Source organism: Coloeus monedula, assembly GCF_965178545.1.
Source record: "Coloeus monedula genome assembly, chromosome: 13".
NCBI classification, from domain to species: domain Eukaryota; kingdom Metazoa; phylum Chordata; class Aves; order Passeriformes; family Corvidae; genus Coloeus; species Coloeus monedula.
The window spans coordinates 19,179,131-19,201,314 of NC_138793.1; the positions used below are offsets into that span (position 1 = coordinate 19,179,131).

Sequence of the window (22,184 nt, forward strand, 5' to 3'; positions counted from 1 at the left end):
GGTGGCGGAGCAGAGGAGCGGCGGAGCGGCCACGCCGCCACCTTCGGCCGCCCCTTTTGTTCCGGCGGCGGTGGGCCGGGCTCCGTTCCGGGGGGAGGAGGAGGAGGAGGAGGGCAGGAGCTCGGGGGGGATGGTGCAGCCCCCGGCTTACGCTCGGCCCCGCTCTCAGCCCGGCCCCCTCTGACCGTCCCCGCGCCCCAAAAGGGGACGGCAGGAGCCAAGCGGCCCCCCCGCAGCTATGGCCCAGCGCCGGGTGCAGCGTGCTGCTCGCTCCCCGCAGCGGCCCTTCTCCTCCCTGCATGAGCGCTGTGTTCTTACCGGCAAGGGCGGTGTGTTCTGTGTGATCGTGTAAACGAGAACGGGTCCCTCTGTGTGTGTCCAAACCCGCAGATCCTGCCTCTCCCAGCTCCCCCCCAGCCCCATCCTGCTGGGCTTTTCCATCCAAATACACAAGCACAGGGCAAGGCCCCGGCGCTGCATCCCCTGCACCTCTGCAGAGGCGCTGCAGGAATCAGCTCCTCCTGTCAGACACTAAAATCGCCAAAAGGGCTTGTCTGCAAAATAAATAATTCACCAATCTCAAATCTGACAGATGCCAAAGTCACCAAAAATGCTTGTTTGCAAAACGAAAATATAAAATAATTCACCAATCTGGCAGTCGTGCAGGCAAAAAGGGCAGTGCCTGCTCACTGAAGGCAGAGGTGCATCCACGGAGAATCACTTGGATGCTACAATAATGCCCAAGGAGCCAATCCTTCAGCAAATTCATACTCCCTCTAGGAGAGAAGCTCGGAGGCTCCAGCCTGGAAGCTCTGATTCCAAGCGTTCCCTCTGAGAGTGGAAGTGGTACCTGCGAGGAGCTGCTTCCCAGCGAGTGCTGCACACGAGGAGTGGAGCCCAAGCTCCAAACCCCAAGGTTGGTGTCCCTCCTCCCGGAGTACCCTCCTCTGTGCACGTTTCAGACAGGCAGGAGATGGGGTGGAAGATTTTATCCAAGAGAACTCCAGGGAAACGTGAGATCGACATTCTGGGGAAAAAGGGCACATTTCAGTTACATTTCATTTCCATCACGACCGCTTCCCGCCATTCCAGGAATCCCAACCAGCCCAAGCCTCGGAGCACTAATCCGAACCTGACATCTAGTGGCTGCTCAGGGGCTCAAAAACCTGCGGCTGACTTTATGTAAACATCCAGGTTTAGGAAGAGAGCAAAGACAGAAATTACCTTGGCACCGAGCACGTTCTTCCAGTTTTCAAGGAGAAATGGGACCTGAAGAGACTGGAAAGACTCTGACAATTAATTAAAAACAAACAACAAAACATTTATCATGGTTTTTCTGTAACCCCAAAAGCCTTTATTTGACCTTACCGGTTTACCATTACAGGCAATTTTTAGAACTGCATTTCATGATTTATCCCAGGTAAAATGTTCACAGGACCACGAAGTCAGGAAAAGAAGCACGTACTTACAACATTTAGGATTATCCCTGTGTCAGCCTTGTTACATCAGGATCCAGCACACAGGATTGGGATTGAAATTAAGTATTTGCTTCAGGTGTTTTCAGAGGAATGCTCAAACTCAGTTATGTATTGGGGGAATAAAATCATTCATCAAGGGATTCACTTCAGGGCTCCAGGCCAAGCTCCTCAAGGCCAATAATGACCTAGAACCGGATCTCCCGATTTGGAAGAGCCCCACAGGGATCAAGTCCAACTCCTGGCCCCAAGAATCCTACCATGGGTATTTCACGCCTGACATGAACCCACACAGGCATTTCCATGAACTCTCACAAGCATGGGACAGAGTTATCCTGTTCTTATTCTTCCAGAAGGGAATTTCTTACTGGACTCACAGCCAAGAACCCAGAAATCCCAGGCTCCAGAGGCAGTGGAGCAGCAGCCACTGAACTGCCCTGTTCCAAGCCCAGCACATACTTGACTCTCTTGCAACTTAATCCATGGAAGTTAATTCTGCAATTGTTTTTCCATTTGTACTCCTGAGAAAACACCAGCCTGGCATCGGGGTGTGTTCCCAGAGTGCTTGATATCTTCAAAGCACTTCCCAAATGCTGAGTGTTGTTATCAGCCCGGCCACGAACATTACCTCTCCTCAGGCCCCCAAGTTATTCCGCAGGATCTTTGAAGACTATTTGATTATCCAATCAGTTCTCCATGTGCTAACACTCAGGCACTCGGAGTTTGGCACATCAAAAAGGAGGAGGGAAGGAATGATTTGTCAGGAGGACAAACAATGAGCAGGAGCAGGAGCAAATTGGCCATTTGTGAGGAGCGATGGGGATGTTTTTAACCAGTTCTTTGGAAAAGCTGCCTTGATCCAGCCACCCTGCTGGCAGCAAATCCCCCATTTCTTCAGCAAACACCTCGGCTGTGCTGATAAAGAGCTCAGAGCTGGTTTTCCTGGGTAAATGGAAGTGGTGGCAGCTTCTAGAACCATTAAGTGGTCACAAGAGCAGAGCTGGCCTCACTCCTGACCTGTGCCACTCTTTCTCCAGAAGAAAATGGGCTGCCCACCCCACAGCAGAGTTGGGGAGCCTTCTGTAAACATAATCTACAATTATTTTAGGGGGATTCCTTAACCAGGAATAGAATCTCCTGGGTTTTCCTATCAAAAGAAACTTCTTTGGATTAATCCAGCTAAACAAAACCTGTCTGTGTGACAGCTGGACTCCAAGCGTGGCTCAGCTGGGAGACAGAGAAATTAATGCTTATTTCACCCAATTTTCATAGAATCATGGAATGGTTTGGGACGAAGGGACATTAAAGCTCATCCAGTTCCAACCCTGACACCTTCCACTGTCCCAGGTTGCTCCAAACCCCATCCAGCCTGGCCTTGGACAGTTCCAGGGATGGGGAATCCACAGCTTCTCTGGGCACCCTGTGCCAGGGCCTCCCCACCCTCACAGTGAAGGATTCCTTCCCAATATCTCACCTAAATCCACTCTTACATCAACTTTTAATTGATATCAGTAATTTAATTTATTTAAAGGGGTATTTTAGGGTTATTTGAGAGCATTTTTGTAGCCACAAGCACTGAGTCACACCACACGTGGGCTCAAGGCTCAGTTTTGCCAAGGCCTTTGACAGGACAGAGGAAGGAGCTCAGCTGACAGGTCCAGTTTAATGGGCAGTGTCCAGTGAAGGAGTTCAGCAGAGATCCTGAAACCCTGGGATCCTGCTGGAGATGGCCTGTGGCATCTAGCTGGATGTGGTCAATCATGAGATACCCTTCAGCAGCACAGAGAGCTCATTGTGCTTTCATTCTAACACAGTTCAGCAGAGTCTTTCAGAGCTTGGAATTATCACAGAACATCTGAGAGCTGATCAGACTCCACTCCTAATGAACTGGGGCATTCCCAAAGAGGAATTTGAGTATATTCTTTCACAGGAGATCTGATTGGTTTTTTTTTTTACTTGAAAAGCTTAATTACACAACAAGATACAGGCACGGGTTTCTCTGTTCCTTTATTGTAGTTGCACACTAATGTAACAGTGTAAAATGCAGCAGCTGAAAGGTTCTATACATCAGGGGAAAACTCAGGGAAAGGGCCTGTATCCCAGGAAAAGAAAGCATTCCCTGTTCCAGGTGTTGTCTGCAGAGACAGTGATTTCAGTCACTTATGATCAGGCAGGTACCAGACATTAAATACACAATGTAATAAAGGCCACAGAAACGAGATGCACCAAGGAAAAAAAGCCAAGATGTGCCAGGAAATAAAAGTTAAAACATCCCAGATTAAGGCATGGAGGGACCCTTCCTCCAAAGCCGAATTCCAGTCCTCTAAAAACCTGTGGAGATCAAAGCAAACTCCAATTCTCAAGCTTTCAAAACGAGGGGAGACCCCTCTGTGCTGACAGAAGGCAGCACAAAAGTGGTCAGGAACAGCTGAAGAGTGAAAGTTCTGGAATGTAGGAACAGGGCTCAAACATTCCAACACCAGAGGAAGTTGTCCCAACTATGAAGTCACCAAGGACAAGGTAAGAGCAGCATTTCAGAGAAAGATTGAAAGGCAGCTGGAAGTCAGGCCAGCGCAGACACAGCTTTGTGCTCCAAACCTTCTCCTCCCTTTCCAGGGAGTTGTCCCAGAATTATCCCTGTAACAGCCTTTAATTCCTAGGATTTGCTGCCCCAGGAATCCCTCCCAGGGCAGTATTTAGTAATAAAGTGACTCTTCTGCAAGGAAAACACAAATATATGCTTTGACCCTTTCGTATTGTGCCACCCAAAAGAGCCCAAAGATTCCTCTTTAATTTAGTTGTGCAAAATCATCACAAAAATCAGCTCTAACCCAACCATCAAATCATTTTTCCACACAGAAATTCCTGAGAATTCCTGAGAGAATAAGGCACAGGGATTCCATCCCATCTCTTGCCTTACACACATGTGCAGGCACACAATTATTTTCCCCAAGTTAAAATTCACAAGGTCAATAAAATCATTGTAACAGAAAAGTTAAAACTGAAAAAAAACCCCCCACCCAAAAAAACCCCTTTGTGTTCATTTCCAGATTAATTCCAACAATCTGCCCTGCAGCTGAGCTCAGCCTGCCTTAAGGAGATGCTAAAACACTACACATAAATGCAGGACTCCAGAAACAGCAAAATAAATGTAACAAAACCCCTGTAAATTTCTTTTTGTAGCACAGCAGAGTTATTTTTTTTTATCTACATTAAGCCTGTTTCCAAGTATTTGAAGTGATCAGTGCTGAAATTGGAATTTATTCATTTTATGTCAGTACAAATAGGTGTGATGTAAATATGGATACAGCTTAACTGTGTGAGTGGATAATTCACTGTTCTCTAACAAAGCTTCCATGCCAATACTTGACCAAAGTAAATCTCTGTGAGAACTTTAAATAAATTCTATGAGAACTTTAACTGGATTGCTGGGAAGGGAATATCCCACATCCCTTTTGGTGAATAAAGGGTGGTGAGTGTGTTCAAAAGGGATTTACACATCCAGGAACAAAATCTGATTGAGTGGAGCAAAGCATGGAGAACTCAGTGGGTGTGAGGCTGCTACAGAGCAGCTGAAGTTGAACAGTTACACCCTGGCAGTTCCCTAAGAAAATCTGAATTTGGTGTTTGTTGGGAAAGCTGGATTAACTGGTGATTCTTCCAAACTCAGTGGGAATAGCAAAGGCAATTAAAAAACTGAGAAGTTACAAAAGCTTTCTAAAAGATCCATTCATAAATGATAAGGAGATTGATGTACCTACAGCCCAGTGCTGCTGAGGCAGTTCTATTTTTAATTAAAAGGCAACATTAAGATGTCTTTGTATTACTTTTTTTTCTTTCAATGAGTAGAAAATATCTGAGCTGCTGCCGTCTTTCTCCAGGGTCCTCCTCAGAAAAGCGTCTGCAAGGACAGCACTGAACAAAAATCTCAAACTTAATGACTGGACCATTTTTATTATTATTATATATTCAAGCAAAAGGTAGAAGAATCCTTTTCCTGTTGCCAGAACTGTAGATATTCCTTCCAGCTTTATTTTGGAATATATCATTCTCCAGCAAAATCATCACTGATGTGTTTTTGTGGCTAAGAGTCTGTGTGATGATGGCAAAGACTGCAGAGTTTGACTGAGATCATGGAATCATAAAATCATGGAATGGTTCGGGTGGGAAAGGACCTTAAAGCTCATCCAGTCCCACCCCTGCCATGGCAGGGACACCTTCCAGTATCCCAGGCTGCTCCCAGCCCCATGGGAAGAGAGATGGCACAACCGAGATGGAAATGTTCCCCCAGGCAGGGAGGGCTTGGGGGAAGTGGTGAAACCAAAGAGCTCCACTGCCACTGAATTCCCTACAGGAAAAATATCCTACACTGGGATAAAAGGAGATTTCCTTCCTTTTACCACCCAGAGTCACTCCAATTGAAGTGGCCACAGTTTCAGGGGACAAAGGCACAACTGTTGCACCTTAACAACAGCCTGAGGTACAGTTATTGAGGAAGGAAAGGCAGGATCTGGGCACTTAACTGGTTCAACAAGATTATCTCAAACCCTTAAAATCATCAAGGTCACACTAAAAAGTGTTAAGGTGCTTCGAAACAGAACACTTGGACTTTAAAAAAACAAAAGTACCTATTGGAAAGGTCTGAATTTAGCATTGCCAAGCCAACTTGGGATCAATTGGACATTTTCACCTAATTTGCTGCGCTTTCCAGCCTTGAGATACTGGTGAATTCTCTTCTCCTCCCTTCTCCTGATATATTATTAACACAGGACAACAAAAGCAGCCAAAGCCAAAAGCTTCTACATTTGTTAAAAGGTTTTAGAAAAAGTCTTCTGGCTCATGGTATAGTTACAGTGGGCGTTCTGTGGCACCCACATCAAACACGGAATGTGGAGCCAACAGAATGGAAAGAGATCCTGGAACTCACTTTTGTCCTCTTGTCGTCCAAGGAAAAAGGAAGAAGGTAAAATGTCTCTGAGACGAGCTAGTTCCCTTCCAGCTCTCTTCTCAGACATCAAACAATTCCCCCAAAGGACCTGATCAGTACTAATAGTTTTCATTTCTTCTCACTTCCTCCTTCCTATTTTTACCCGGGACTATTAATTCATGCAAAGTGTTACAAATGTACTGTGGTATTGGCTTCTCGCATGTTACATAATTGTTATCTTTTAGATGAAAAGGTGTGCCTCTGGCTCTCTGCCGAAGCACCCGCCGTAGCGCCCTTTTTGCTGTTGTCTCCTAATTTTATTAAACTTTTATTAAACTGTCCCTTTTCTTAAACTTTCCTTCAAATTCTACAAAGAATGAAGCTCGTTTTTCACGGCTGTGCGGTTGGTGCGGATTCAGCGCTGATCCCTCCGCGGGCAGGATCGCATCACAAATAGTCCCTCCAGCGGATCCCTCCGCGACCGGGCCGCATCATCGCTAATACAAGTATTGGTAAATTCAAAAGAACTCGTTAACACAGAAGAAAGCAAGTACGCTTCATGCTGGGTGGGAAACAGAGTCTAAGGGGATAAGAATTTTAAAGCTGTCCGAGACCCAAGGAAAGGAACAAAGGGAAAGCAAGAAAGAGAAGGGCTGGGAGCCCCTGGAAGCATCGCCCCCTCCACTCCCGCCTGCCTCGCCCCAAGCCCAGGCTCCTGTGGCGCCGCTCGCAGCCGCAGCGCCGCTCCCGGAGCCCGAGGTCGCGCCTGTGCCGGCTCTCAGGCACCGCCCGCGGCTCCACCGCTTGTCCCGGCGGCGGCGGCTCCGCCGGTAGCCCCGCTGTTCCCGCCGCCCCCTGCAGCCCCTGCGGCTCCAGCGGTAGCCCAGCCCCCCCTTACGGTGTCCCTGGGCCCGTCCCTAGCCCGGCTCTCCGCTCCACACCAGCCCAGCCCGCCGCTTTCGGTGTCCCCGTGCCCGTCCCCAGCCCGGCTCTCCGCTCCACACCAGCCCAGCCCGCCGCTTTCGGTGTCCCTGGGCCCGCCCAGCCCCGGCCCCGCCCCGGCCCCAGTCCCGGCTCCGGCCCCGCTCCCGATGTCCGCGGCCGTTCCAGCAGCCCCTGCCCCCGCTGCGTTCTCTGCCGCGGCTCCATTGAACCCGGCTTCGGCCCCGCGGGCCGCGCTGGGCCCGCCGGCAGCTCGGCCTCCTGGCGCCGTGGCTGCTGCGGACCCGTGCAGAGGCTCCACGCCAGCCTCTGGTACCGGCCCCAAGAGCTGCTGCCCTTGGCGGTGCCGGCAGCAGCCTCCGCCTTTGCTCCCCCGCTCCTGGAGGAATCGGCCTCCGAGAGGATCCCCACCTCCTACCCCCCCTCCCTCCCTCGCCTGCACCGTTCCCCTGGCAGCGACCGCTGCCGCTGCTCCTCTTGAAACGAGAAGCAAAACACCAAAGTTCCAGCTCGAGGAACGAGCCCTTGCAGAAGGAAATAATAGCTGTAGACGGTTCTTGCAGATGTGTCCAAGGAAAAAGAATGTCAGGGTAGGCTTTAGTTGATGGGGGGACTATGCACACTGGAATATTTAGCACACAAGAAGGGAAATAGATCTACAGATTCAAGGTACGCTTTTGGAAGGGTGCACGCCTTTAGGAAAATGTGGGAAGAAAGGGGATTGCTTGGTTCAGAGGGAGAGGGGCTGATGCATGGGAGATTTGTTTTGGAGGTTTTAGAGGCATTGGAATTGCCTGAAGAGAGAGCTGTGGTACAGATGGGGGGACAGCGGGGGGGATGGCCTCAGAGATGGGAGGAGGCAGTTTGGCAGATCAGGGGGGGCTGAGGATGCTGCAGAGAATGGGATAAAAAGGGTTGTGTTAATTTTGACCTCCAAGAGCAAAAAATTAGAGACTCCAAAATTCAGTGAAACAGGAAAAAGAATTAAGTAAGAAGGAGAGAAAGCCAGACGAATGTGGAAAATGGAAACTTCCTGACGGAAGGCAGTTACTTAATAAGTCACTCACCAGAAAAATATTAGAAAACATGCATCAAAAACTCATTGGGGTACTAAGGCTTTGTGTGATCACTTTCTAAGGAATTATGGGTGCATTGGAATCTATGGGTTGGCTAAACAAATAACTGAAAGATGTATGGTTTGCCAAAAAGTAAATAAGAAGGTGATGAGAAAAACAACTTCAGGAGGTCGTGAGTTGGCTCTCCGACCATTGCAAAGTATCCATGTGGACTTTACTGAACTCCCCCACGTGCAGAGGTGGAAATTCTTGTTAGTAATAACAGACCATCTTACCCATTGGGTGGAAGCTGTTCCCAGTGTCAGAGCCACAGCCAATGTAGAATGTAAAACCCTCTTAGAACACATTATTCCCAGGTATGGAATGATTAAGCAGATAGACACACTTTCCATCAAAAGTTTTACAGCAACTAACTCAAGCCTTAAGAATAAAATGAGAACTACATAGCCCATGGCACCCACAGAGCTCAGGACGGGTAGAGAGGATGAAACAAACTTTGAAGAGAACCTTAACTGAATTAATAATTGAAACTAGTAAATAAAGAGGCAAAGCCAGCACAACAATCTAACTCTGTATCGACCCCAATTGAGTATGTGAAACTCAAACAACAATTAAAAAACTGAAATCTCAAAATTGAGAAAAAAAAAATCTGTTTGTGGAATTAGGGGAAAGGACAGGTAAGGAGCTGAATGTAACCAACTGCTGGGTCTGTGGAGGGCCTCTGATGACAGAGGAATGGCCACGGAAAGGTAGGAGCTTGAGCCCAATAGAACTCCATACGTGTTTTTCACAGCTCCGCGGCCGGACCTCCAGCTCCAGGACACGGACAGGATCGCAGCCGCCTCTCCCACATCCCTCAACCAGATCCAGCCTGGAACACTCACCCGGCACCAGCACAGCGCCAGCCTCTTCCACGGGGTGTCCCTCAACGGAGATTTTTCACCCACAACCGGAGACTCTTTCCTTTGACCCTCCTAAAGGCCACCAAAGACACCGCGTGGCCCCCGGGACCCCCCCGGTCCAAGTCCCGACCCCAAAAGCGCTCCCGGGCCCCAAAAGCGCTCCCGGTTCCCGCGGCTCCTCTGCCCGGACCGAGGCCCCCTCACGGCCCCTGTGACGTCACCGCCGCCCCGCCGCCGGCCCTTGGTCGCTTCTGGCCCCGCGCCTGCGCACTGCGCGCCCGGAGCACCGCTGCTTCTGGGTTGCGGGGGGCCGGCCCCGCCGCTCCCGGTGCTCCCCGTGCCCGCGGTGTTCGCGGTGTTCCCGGTGCTCCCTGTGCCCGCGGTGCCGGCAGCCGGGAGGGTCGGGCTCTGCTCCCAGGGAACAGGGACAGGAGGAGAGGGAACGGCTTCAGGTTTGGCCAGGGGATGCTCAGGGTGGACAGCAGCAGGAATTTCCCCATGGAAAGGGCGCTCAGGCCTTGGAAGTGCCCAGGGAGGTTTGGAGTGGCCATCCCTGGAGGTGTCCCAGCAAGGCCTGGAGGTGGCTGGGGACAGGGCGGGGATGGGGCACAGGCTGGGTTCGATGGTCCCGAAGCGCTTCTCCAGCGCAGCGATCCCTCAGGGGATGTGAGGGGCCCGCGGGGTCCCGGGGCCGCTCCCGCCCCGCGCCTGACGGGCACCGACCGCGGCCGCCAGGGGGCGCCAGGAGCAGCGCCTCACGCACGCGCTGCGCCCGCTGCCGTGTTCTTTTGTTTTGTTTTTTCCTGAGTCCAATACAGAGATGGTTTCTCGGGGACCCACCAGGAAAAAGCTCCAGACCGGCAAAGCGGTCGCTGCCAGGGGAACGGTGCAGGCGAGGGAGGGAGGGGGGGTAGGAGGTGGGAATCCTCTCGGAGGCCGATTCCTGCAGGAGCGGGGGAGCAAAGGCGGAGGCTGTTGCCGGCACCGCCAAGGGCAGCAGCTCTTGGGGCCGGTACCAGAGGCTGGCGTGGAGCCTCTGCACGGGTCCGCAGCAGCCACGGCGCCAGGAGGCCGAGCTGCCGGCGGGCCCAGCGCGGCCCGCGGGGCCGAAACCGGGTTCAATGGAGCCGCGGCAGAGAACGCAGCGGGGGCAGGGGCTGCTGGAACGGCCGCGGACATCGGGAGCGGGGCCGGAGCCGGGACTGGGGCCGGGGCGGGCCCCAAAAGCGGCGGGCTGGGCTGGTGTGGAGCGGAGAGCCGGGCTAGGGACGGGCCCAGGGACACCGAAAGCGGCGGGCTGGGCTGGTGTGGAACGGAGAGCCGGGCTGGGGACGGGCCCAGGGGCACCGAAAGCGGCGGGCTGGGCTGGTGTGGAGCGGAGAGCCGGGCTAGGGACGGGCCCAGGGACACCGAAAGCGGCGGGCTGGGCTGGTGTGGAGCGGAGAGCCGGGCTAGGGACGGGCACAGGGACACCGAAAGCGCATCACCGCTGATCCCTCCGCGGCCAGGACCGCATCACCGCGGGTCCCTCCGGCGGTGCCTCTGTTATCAATGGTATTGTGATGTTGGCTTTTCGCATGTTACATAATCGTTATGAATGGATTGTGATGTTGGTTGTTTTCATACTCCTTAATGTTAGAAAAGCTTTGCCTGGGTTCTGTAATGTAGTGCTGTAGAAGGTTTGTAGTTTGTGTAAGTCAGTTTAGGGAGGATGGGGGGGGGGTCTTCACATTCCTGGAAAATCTTATCAAAAGAATCCGAAACCAGACGGAATGGAGCCAAGGAAAAAGATAAGACTGATAAGATGATACTCAGCAACTCCAAAGAATTAATGAATTCTGCATGACGGCTAATGAATACGAAATAAGCGATGTACTTTTTAAGACGATCTTTTGGATGTAGAGGTGTGCCTTTGGATCTTTGCCAAGCACCCGGCCGTAACGCCCTTTTTGCTGTTGTCTCCTAATTGTCCCTTTTATTAAACTTTCCTTCAAATTTTACAAAGAGTGAAGCTCGTTTTTCACAAAGGCACTGAAAGAGCATTTGAAGAGACACAGAACAATTCCGAGAAGGGGCAGGGGAGAAGCTCTCCTGTCCTTATATTTCCTTTAACTGTCAAAACATTTCCTCATATCAATCCCTGCCTTAGAGCAAGTCAATTTGTTACGGGTTAATATCATTTACTTCTTAAAAAAAAAAGCATAACTAAAACACCCCACAGCTTCTCTAGTGAAGGTCAAGGGGCACTGCCTGCGAGAGGGCTGCAGAGAAAGGACAAATCCTCCAGGCTGCTGTGCTGTGCAGCTGGACTGAGCGTGCTGGGCCATCTACGGCCCGAGCTGCTCAGCGCGGGGCCGGAGCGCGGGGTCGCGCCGGCGCTGCGGGCGGAAGGACGAGCGCACCGTGCGGTTCATCAGCGGCTGCAGCGGGCGGAAGTTATCCACCATTCTCTTCTCCTCCTCGCCGTCCGACGTGAACAACAGCATCCGAAAGGCCTCCAGCTGGGAACCACAAAGGGCCACTTGAGTCACTTCCCAGTTAATTCCCCAGGTTGGGAATTCATGGCAAAAGGCAAGCATTTATTCTTGGAGAAGAAAATAAAATCGAAGGTAGCGCTACGTTTGCATTCTGAGGGATTTTAGCACCAACACCTTTGGCACCTGCTGGTAAAGACTATCCCATTATCCACACCAGCATGGGAGAATTATCAGTCATCTGCCATCCTTAGGGAAATTAAACCCCAAATGTGGCACACCTAAGAGCCATTTCCATTCAAATACTTCATCCAACCTCTGTTTACACCCTCGCTGGCACCCAGAAAAGAGGGAACCCCAAAAAGCACCAAACCCCAGAGTTGTTCTCTCACTGGGATTAAAATAAAGTATGCAGCAGATCAGCTTTTAGTGCTCACAAGGCCATGCCAATGGTAAGTCACTGCTGTGCCATGAAAAAAGGAGAGTAAACAGCCAAGAAAAAAAGAAAAACTGAGAAAAATTTCAATTTAAAAGAATGCCACACTATGCCTGCAGTTCTCTGTTAACAATCTCCATTTCACAAAATCTTCTCTTTTTCCCTTCCCTCCACAAAAAAGGCTGCATCACACTAAGGAGAGCAAATTTACGCAGTATTCCAGTAAATTCCTAAAACCTCCCAAGTTTGCAAGGGGCAGGTTTCAGAATTGTGTATCACAGGTGAAGATAAAACTCTTGAGAATAGTCAGAAAAGTTCAATAAAGCTGCAAAAACATCTTGGAGAGGTCTTAGGTCTTTCAGTATTAGTGGCTGTTAATGCCAGGATTCCTCCCCAGATCCTGGGCTGAAGCAGTCATAAATCTCTGTGAAAACACAGTGAAATTTTGTGTTTTCACAGAGAATTGCTGGTAAAGAACTGGTTCTGTGCATCTTCCCCTCTGTGGCAGGAAGAGGGCTGTTCTGAAAGGAAAAGTGAGATTTACCTGGTCTTCATCCACCTCTATGGGCTTCTTCTTAATGATCCACGTGACTGATTCAGTGAGGGGGGGAGTGGTCAAAGAGCCAGCGTAGGTCCAGTAATCAGGGCAGGAAGGGATCAAACAGGAGGGATCAAAGACATCAAACTCGATCACAGTGTCCTAAACAGCAGGAAAAAGCATCTTTAAGGATGGTGTTTAGAGAAAAAAATGACAAAGTTGAAAAAGATCTTGACAATGAGATTAAAAACTGTGTTATGTGTGTGCACGGGAAATGAGGTGTTGGGAATATTAATAATGTAATAATTTTAAATCACATAAACTTGTATAAAACTGGGTTTGAGGTGTAAGGGGCAGCTGCTGAGCAGACAAAATTTAAGTATTTCTGCGGTCCCCACAAGGCATGAGGAATTCAGTGGAGGAAAAACAAGGAGTGAGAAGGATCCATGGCCTAAGGCTTTGTGGGAGCTGGATGCAGCCAGGAAAAAGAGGGAGTAAGTGGTGGAATAAGTTCAGGTAGCTGTGCCAGATCCTTAAAAGACTGCAAACAAAGTGTTTTACTTTTTACCACGTGATTTTAGGCAGCAGGAAGAGGACTAAAATTTTATTTAAATTAAATATTCCCATCTCCAAAATGTTCAATCCCACAAGTGGGATATCAGACAGAATGTAGGAGCTTCAGAACCCAGAACTTCCCACACAAACATTGCTCCTGGGGGATTTTCAGGATATACTGGCAGCTCTTGGCTTAGTTTCTTTTAAATTCACGTGCTGTAAATTATTATCGTTTCGTAATAGATGTATATTCATATTTGGGGAGGTCTTCTGGCACTGAACTGCCGTGTTTGGTGTTTATCTGGCAGAACTGTCACTGCTCTGACATAAAAACTATTTGGATTTTAGAAACTCCTTCCTGTGAGAAATAGTGGCACAGCGACTTCAGCTGGATGTGAAGAGCAGTTGAAAAGGTAGATGTGTTTTTTTTGTGGTTTTTTCAGAAGTGGTTTGTTCAGTCGATGTGGTTTTTCAGAAGGGAACTGGCACGGGGAGGAGCTGCTTCTGAGCACTGTCAGAGACTCAGCGCTCCCTCTCCTGGCAGGAGTCTGCTAGGAAAGATCCCGTTCACCCAGCAGAAACCCAGAAGTGTTTATAAAAAAGCAAACAATCTCCCCCTCAAAGAGCAGACAAAAATCAAAACGCCTTAATCCCACAGTAAATAAACCCCACTTCAAGCATGTCCTTGTAAAGGGAAACAATCTCAAGAGTAGCATTTCTTCAAGTGGTTTGGAAAGCTTAAAGTATCCAATTCCTCCTGAAAAATCAGCTTCCCCTCCCACTTCCCCTGTAATCAACAAGGTGTCAATCAGCCCTCCCCCTGGTAAAATATAAGGAAGAAAGCTTTTCTCGGTGTTTTGTTGTTCTCCAAGCGTTCTTTCTGTTGGGTGGCAATGGGTGGCACACCTCAGAGCACTGACCTTGTGTCTGACTGCTGGCAGGGCATCCACCAGGGTCTGCAGCCCTTCGTGCCGTGCTCCCAGCTGCAGGGACAGGGAGGGGTTGGACAGTCAATAAGCTGATCAATAATCAATCAGTTCTACTTATCAGCATTAGTGGTTTTTGATAACAACAATCACAGAATGTTTAGAAGGGAGCTCTGGAGATCATCTGGTCCAAGGCAGGGGACCTGGAGCAGGTGACACAGGAACACATCCAGGTGGGCTTGGAGTGTCACCAGACAAGGAGACTCCAGGTCCTTCCTGGGCAGCTGTTCCACTCTCAACATAAAGTTCTTCATTTTGAGGTGAAACAGGTTTTAGTTTCTGGCCATTGCTCCTCATCCTGTCACTGGCACCATCCTCTGACATCCCTTGGAGACATTTGTATGGATTGATGGGATCTCTTTCCAGCCCTCCCTTAATTGCCCTAAATCAGCTTTACCAGAGTGCAAACAGAAAGGCATCATTACAGCTGGTCATGCAGAACACAATTACCTTTAAGAACACTCCAATAACAGCCAAGCCATTCCCTTCCATCACAGCGTCCTCAAAACTCGGGTACTCCACAGCATTCCAGTGCACCAAATGCAGCTGAAAATGGAATGAGGGAGAGATCAACCCCTACTCAGAGCACAGACAGCACACCTGACTTCCAACCTTGGCTGCATTTGCTCCTTGGTAGTGTGAGGCACTGCAGTGAGCTGCCTCAGAAACCACACACCACAAAAACAAGGAACAAAGTGCTGTTGGTAAATAATGGTCCTTCCCTTCTTTATTTTTTTTTCCTTGAACAATAGCTAAAGACCCATCCACTGCATTTCCCATGTGTAAAAGGGATTTAGTCTGTGGGAGTCTGTCTGCAGGAATGCTGGACAAAGGCACAGACAAAGCTCAGTATTGCTGGAGCTAAAGGGCTCTTCCATCTCTTCCCAGGAAGAGCAGAGCACAGTGTCCTGAGGAACATCCTCCTGCACGTAGCAGTCTTCCTCTGCACTGCTGACAGCCAACACACTGAAGAGTTTTGTGTGGTAAATAAATACCCCAGCCCAAAAACTTAGTCAGTCTCGCTGTTAATGAGGATCTTGCCAAGCTGGCAGCACCACTATGAACACACCAACAGGAGATAAACGTCTCCCTAAAAATAAACCATCATCACTTGACAAATTCTCCTCCTTTGGCAAAGAACTGTGGTCAAAGCTGTCACACTTTCACATTTCCCCCCACCGACTCCATCCTTTTCATTGACATTTTCTTCCTTAGCAGTTACCTAAGCATCAAAGTTTTGCTATTTTAGTAACTGTTCAAGAGCTGCAAACAAAATGAAGTGATGGTTTTTTAGAGTACTTAGTGGATGCTTTGTTTCTCTGAAAGTTTAGTAACAATAAACAAAGTGATCTTTAACTTCCAGTAATGGGGCCAATGTCCAACTTTCAGGCTGTTCTTCTCCAGAAAACACAGTGAATTTTTATAGAATAAAACAGCAGATGAGCTGCAACACCCACCAGGTCTGATCCTTAAAAATAAACTGCAATTCCTCCATTTGGGAGTTTTCACAGACACACCTGAGACAAGTATTTGCATTGTTCAGCATTTCATCTCATACCTCTGCTGGGTAAAATTTACTGTCAACAGTGTGCTCTGAGCCCCAGTCGTTTATAGCTCCCCAGTGGAAGTGGAACTGCTTTAGCCTGTACTGGTTTTCCAAGGGCCCTCCAATGATGACTAGAAAAAAAAAACAAGACACACATGTTGATAAATATGAGTTAGAATCGGCCAGACAAGTAAATCCTTGGAAAAATTTTGCCCAGGAAAAAAGTATCAGGTGGAGCAACTCAAGGTTGCCCAGGAGAAAATTATCAAGTGGAGCCCTATTGCTTGGTTACTTCTACACTTTGCTATGACCAAATTATTCATGCAAACACATTCCTGGTTTTCCCTGCATCAAACTGGAGGTGAGCTGAAGAGTCTCCTCATCCATATCCCCTCAAGGGAATGTTGTCCCAGTTGACACCAAGTTTGGCACGGTCATGAGTTTCACACTCTCATCCCTCTGTCAGAGCAGGAGTGTGAGGACTGCCTGACCAGGAGACACTTGGCAGGTGACACAGCAGTGACACATCCATTGAATGGATTAAATGACATCCCTACAAGCCTCAGGATCTGTGAAAAATATTGACATTTCTCATGACAAGACTTCAAAAAGCAAATTTTGCCAGACAAATCAGTATATTGAGTCAAATGTCCAACTCCTCCAAGCTACAAAAATCCAAGCATCTCACCCTGCTTCAACACAGCTTTCAGACTGCACAACCAAAGGTCAGCCAGAAATATGTTTTATTGTGCCTACAAGCTGTGCATGAAGTATTTAACACCCAGTCTGCCTCTGGGCAAGTTTGTGGAAGCTTTAATGCCCTTTTTATCAATGAGTAAAGGTAAACCTCCAGTCTGTTCTCCTGGTTTCAGAAGGCCTCCCATCCCTTTGCAAACACATGAACGAAGAAGTCCATGCCCAGCTTTCTGCTTCCACTCATTCCCTCCTACCTGCACCAAAAACATCCTGCAAAGTCATCCTGCTAATTATTATATCAGAGCATCTGGTAAATGAGAAGCCATAATTACTTCCCGAGGGCTAATAACACTTACGGAATCAGAGAATCATTTAGGCTGGAAAGAGCTTTAAGATCCTCGAGTTCCACTGTTCATCCAGCACTAAACCATCAGCATCTGCTGGTTTTTACTGAACTGTAGGACATGGTGAAGTTTTACAGCAAGCCATGGTATAAAGCACCTAATCCCAACACTGCTTCTGAAAATAAGTTAATCACTTTCTTGCTAAGGAGAAAACAATGAGAGGAATTAAAAGATTTTCTTGTATTATTTTTTTTTCCTGAAAGCCAGCCAGCAGGTTTGAAATTCTAACCAGACAGGCCTGGCTGTGATAAAGGAATAAATTAAAACAAGCTGTGCAAAGTGACATTGAATTCATTTCATCCCCTGCTGCTGAGCTCTGGGCATGAATGCAACACTGACCATCGCTGGAGAATCACAATGCCCCATCCCTGGAGGTGCCCAAGGCCAGGATGGACGGGGCTTGGAGCAAGCTGGGATAGTGGAAGGTGTCCCTGCTCATGGCAGGGGGTGGAATGGGATGGGCTTTAATGTCCCTTCCCACCCAAACCATCCTGGGATTCTGTGATGGAGAAGGGGTGGGATGAAGATGTGGTTCACCCAGCCAAGCCTTTCAGAACTGAAGTTTCTGTGCTCCAACACGATCCACTCCTGATTATGTGATGGTGCAAACCCACAAGTGACTATATTTGTGTTAATAACTACATCCACTTAAATGTTTGCCTCACAAGTAACTTTAGGCACAGACACACATATGGAGAGACTCAGGTTCCCTTAGTGGCCACCAGAAAGTGACAGGAAACAAGTAGGAACTTCAGTCCCTTTAGAAGCATTTCTTCTCCAATTACAATCTGGATAATTTCAAAACAAAATAGAAGTTTAAGGGGCTCTAACAACAAGAATCACTGCACTGTTTATTGCAGCCCTGGCTCTGTTTCAGCCTCATTTCTGATGACACCACACACAGACAGACCACATGCTGTACATACCTTTCCCTCACCCTCTTCCTCCTCTCCTCCTGCTCTACCTTCAGCTTTAGCCCAAGTCTTGCAAACCCCATCTCAGGATTCAGGCCTTTTTGTCTATCCTGGGTGTCTTTCTCATCTTCTGTTTCAACTGTGGTGCTTTTGTTTGTTCCCAGGCTTTCTTCTCTGGATTTCTATGATTGTTAGACAGAAGCTGGCAGGGAGAAAAACCAGAAATAGCAAGAGTAAAGAAAGAAAGGTGGAGGAGAAAGGCAGGCACCTGAAAACTGGGTTATACAGCAACACCTCACTAGCTGTTGTTCCTCTGTCATTTTTCAGCCCTGTCACTGATTGTTTGATGCCATCCCATCATCTCATGGACTTTAATTCATTTGAGGAAGATGAGGATGATGGAAAGCCAGCAAATGCTCACAGGGAAAGATCTACCTTGAGAAAAGTCTTATAGACAAAGCAGGTAAGATCTTTCAGAGGTGAGCACCTGAGTCCTGGTGATTCCAGCCTACCCTGTCCCTGTACAGTTAATTATTGCGTACTTCTGAGCCCCCTAATGGCAATTCCCCTTTGCTACATCAATTCTTGCAGAAAAAAATCCGCCTTTGTTATCCACTAAACACTTTTCAGCATCATATCCTCAACAGATAGTGGAGTGTGGCTTATAAAGCAAGAGACTGTTAAATTAAAAGCAAAGCCAATCTAAAGTTAATAAATTAAAATCACTGATGAGGTAACAAGTGATGTCTCTCCCCTAAACCAACCTCACTAAAAAAACCAGAAACAGAAATGGATCTTCCCTCTTGGAAATGGATATTCCGAGTGAACAGCTAGAAACAACAAAAACAAAACAAGCCCCAAGCATCACACAAGCTCCCTGCATTCCACCACTACCATTTCTGCTGCACTGTTTTATCAGCCTCTTTCCAAACATCAACCGAAAATATTGGTGTTGTGAGGACAAAGTGTTTGTTTGTGTGCTGGAGGCTCCCTTCCCAAGGGCATTGCTAAATCCCTCAGGAATCTGGAGGATCTCTCATGGTGAGCAGCCACCTTAAACATCAATGACTCCAATCCAACAGGTTCCAACTTGCTCAGGGTCCCTCAGTTTTTCCCTGCAGGACAAGCTGGGCAATCATGTGCTTCACAACAGCCCTGACCAACTGCTACCAGCTCACCTGCCCTTATGAAATATCTTTAAATTCTGCAATATCCTTTGGTAAAGGCAGCTTTTAGCAGGAACAGTGAACAGAAAATCTGGAATTTGGGAGCAATATCTTGATTTTAAGTCAAATTTTTTACTCTATTAAGTTTTAAAAAGGTTGAGCTACTCAGGTCAGAGGCTCATTCACATGAAATTGCTGGAATGGTTGGATTTTCCATGCACTCCTGCTTCCCCTAAAACAACAGGGACACACACACACCTGCTCCCTAGGGCAGAGCTCAGTGCTATTTCATTCCCTAAAACCCCATGGAGATAAGCATGTGTGCCTTCCAGCTGCAACTCATGTGGCTGCTGATTATTTCAAGTGCATTAAATATCTCTATTAACACCACAGAAGATAAGTGGCAGATTACTTCAATAAAGAGCAGCGATGGAATCAGGTTTCAAATTGAGTAGGTACACATATAAATGACTGAGGATTGACTCACGTGGTCAAAGCTTATTACAAAACCTACAAGACAGGGCACCGAGGCTTGTGAAATGAGTTTCAACATCCAGCAGGGGATTTGTGCACAATGCCCATGGTAACAAAACCACTGTAAATGTGAAGTCTTTATAGAATTTCTTCTTTATGATTCCCACCACTGTAAACCCACATTTAACTCCAGCATTTTTTTTACTGTACATTCATTTTCAACATGAGGACTTACATCACACGAGTATTTCTCCTCTCTAAGCATTAATGAGACGTTAAATAGATTTTTTTTTTCCCCGAGTTTTGCTTACTTGATCTGTCAGTAGAATCATCAAACTCCACCAGGAAGGAGTAGCCATTGTTCCAGATGTGAAGACAGGTGGTTGGGTCATAGCTGATTTTCAGAGGCTTCAGGAAGGGATCATAAACACTGTCCCTCCACTGGATGTTGATGGGAGACTGCCGGGTGCCTCCAGGAATTGTCAGCGGGCTCTGCCACAGCGGATGCACTGGAAGATGAGGAGGAGAGTCAAGCTCTGAGGCAAGATACAGAACTTTCTGCCAAGGGAAGGTACTGTGTCACCAAAGGCTAATTCGAGTCAGCTGGTGCCCAGGAAAGTAGAAGAAAAATAAAACATTCCAGTTGCATGACTCAAAGCCATACGGGGGAAGCACAGTAATTTGACTTAGAACCAAGTCAGTACCTTCCTGCCTTTGCAGAATGCTCTGAAAAGAAACTGTCCCCCCATTTCCCAGAAAAAGAGAATGTTTTCCTATTATTGCCAGATTTTAAGGCGGCTTTGTTTTAGAGCTTTCATGACACACCACTGCCATGAGCTGAGCTGGGAGCGCTCCAGACATGGGATAATTCCCACTGGGAAGCAAAACATTCTCTAGAAGGCAACACAAGCACAAGGGTTACAACACAAAGGAGGATTCAGAGCTCCTGCAGCAGCCACACCAATCCTGACCAAAACTGCTTTGTGCAGACACATCCTGCTGATCCCACACCTGTAAAACCCAAACCCAGCAATTCTGGGGGCAGCTTGGGCACCTCAAACTGGCACAAGCTGGGTAGGTACATAAATAGTTTCCACAGAAATTTATTCTGCTTAAAACCAGAACAGAGGCCTGTGTGAACCTGTTCACCTGGTGACCCACACGCAGGTTTTGGTGTCCTGTCCCTCTGCTGAATCCTAAATCGTGATGCTTCGAGCATCACCTGACAGGCTACTTCACTGCATACGACCGTTCAGGGTCTTTTACAACGAGGAATTAAAAATAAGTTAAACCTTCAAACCACTCACGTGAGGGGTGGCTGAACAACTTTCCCCCCGTTTTCCCTCAGCGAGGAGCAAACTACGGAACTCCATAAGGTCAACTCAGGCACGGGCGCTGCAAAAACACTCCCTACATTTCAAGCACTGTCATTTCCTGCTGTTTCATCCGAGGACAAAAGCAGGCTGAGCTCGGCGTCCCTGCAGCTCTCACACAGACTTTGGCAGCGCGGGGGGCTGCAGGCGATGGCGGGGACAGGGCGGGGAGAGCCGGGGCGAGCGAGCCCCGCTCTGCTCGGGCTGAGGGGGAGCGGCACTCACGGGCGTCTCGCAGGCGGTAGGAGCAGCAAGCGCCGAGGCTGCACCGGCGGCTGCCCCGCCGTGAGGAGCAGGAGGAGGCGGCGGCGGCCGCCCAAGCGCGGCGGAGCAGCGGCAGCATCGCGGCGGAGATCGCGGAGCCGCTGCCGCCCAGCCCGGCCCGGCCCGGCCCGGCGCGGCCCCTTCCGGCACGGCCCCCCCGCCATGGCCCCGCCGCAGCGGCCTCGGGGGCGGGCCGGGTCTGCCCTCACGCTGTGACAGGCGGCTCCTCATGCTGTGATGGCCGGGGAGCAGCGGCAGCAGCTCTGTGCCGGGGAAAGTTCGCTATTTCCCGTGTTCAGGGTGGTCCCCTCACACCAAAGTGATTCCTTCGTACCGAGTACCTCACCTCAAAAAAGTATCGCCTCACGCAAAATAGTGTCCCCTCACACCAAAATAGCACTTATTCCCTCACACCGAAGCGTTTTTCCTCATATCAAGTATTTTCCCCTCACATCAAGAGAGTATTTATTGCATCATGTCAAAAGGGATTCCTTTGCCTCAAGTACATCCCCTCACAACAAATGAGTATCGCCTCACCCAAAAAGTGTCCCCTCACATCAAAAGTGCATCCCCTAACGCCAAAAAAATGTATTCCCTCACACCAAAAGTGATTTCTTTGCACTGAATACATCCTCTGATGCCAAAAGAGTATTGCCTCACCCCAAAAATTGTCCCCTCACACCAAAAGTGATCCCTTTGCACCAAAAAATGCACAGAGATGGGCGGTCCTGGCACAGCGTGATCCCCGCTCCAAGCCACATTTGGAAAAGTTATGAAAAGTTAATATGATGTTTACTTTTCTTGGCTATCACAAAGGCAGGAGGCCAAAATAGTCCCACCTTGGATGATGAAAGGGTCAACTCAACTCAACTGAACTGGGTATTCACCTGCCACTGCTTGAGGCAGTGAAACCTTGATGAAACTGGTTAAAAACCTTGGTCACTCCTCACACTTTTTTGCTGCTTCAGCTGCCAGTGAAGAACACATAGCAAAAAAAAAAAAAAAAAATTAAAAGGAAGGAAAGCCTGTAGAAATC

General features: G+C 48.6%; 1 protein-coding gene across 1 annotated transcript; it reads right to left on the reverse strand.

The window, feature by feature from the left end:
• Nucleotides 1-11,434: 11,434 nt before the first annotated feature.
• Nucleotides 11,435-21,268, reverse strand: CA5A (carbonic anhydrase 5A). The gene is made up of 7 exons (XM_082289778.1): nt 21,110-21,268; nt 19,823-20,020; nt 15,870-15,988; nt 14,762-14,857; nt 14,246-14,308; nt 12,777-12,932; nt 11,435-11,823 (listed from the first exon to the last, which is right to left on the reverse strand). Exons 1-7 carry the CDS (start codon nt 21,225-21,227, stop codon nt 11,650-11,652), a joined length of 924 nt encoding a protein of 307 aa, XP_082145904.1. The 5' UTR covers nt 21,228-21,268; the 3' UTR covers nt 11,435-11,649.
• Between the last annotated feature and the right edge of the window lie 916 nt (nt 21,269-22,184).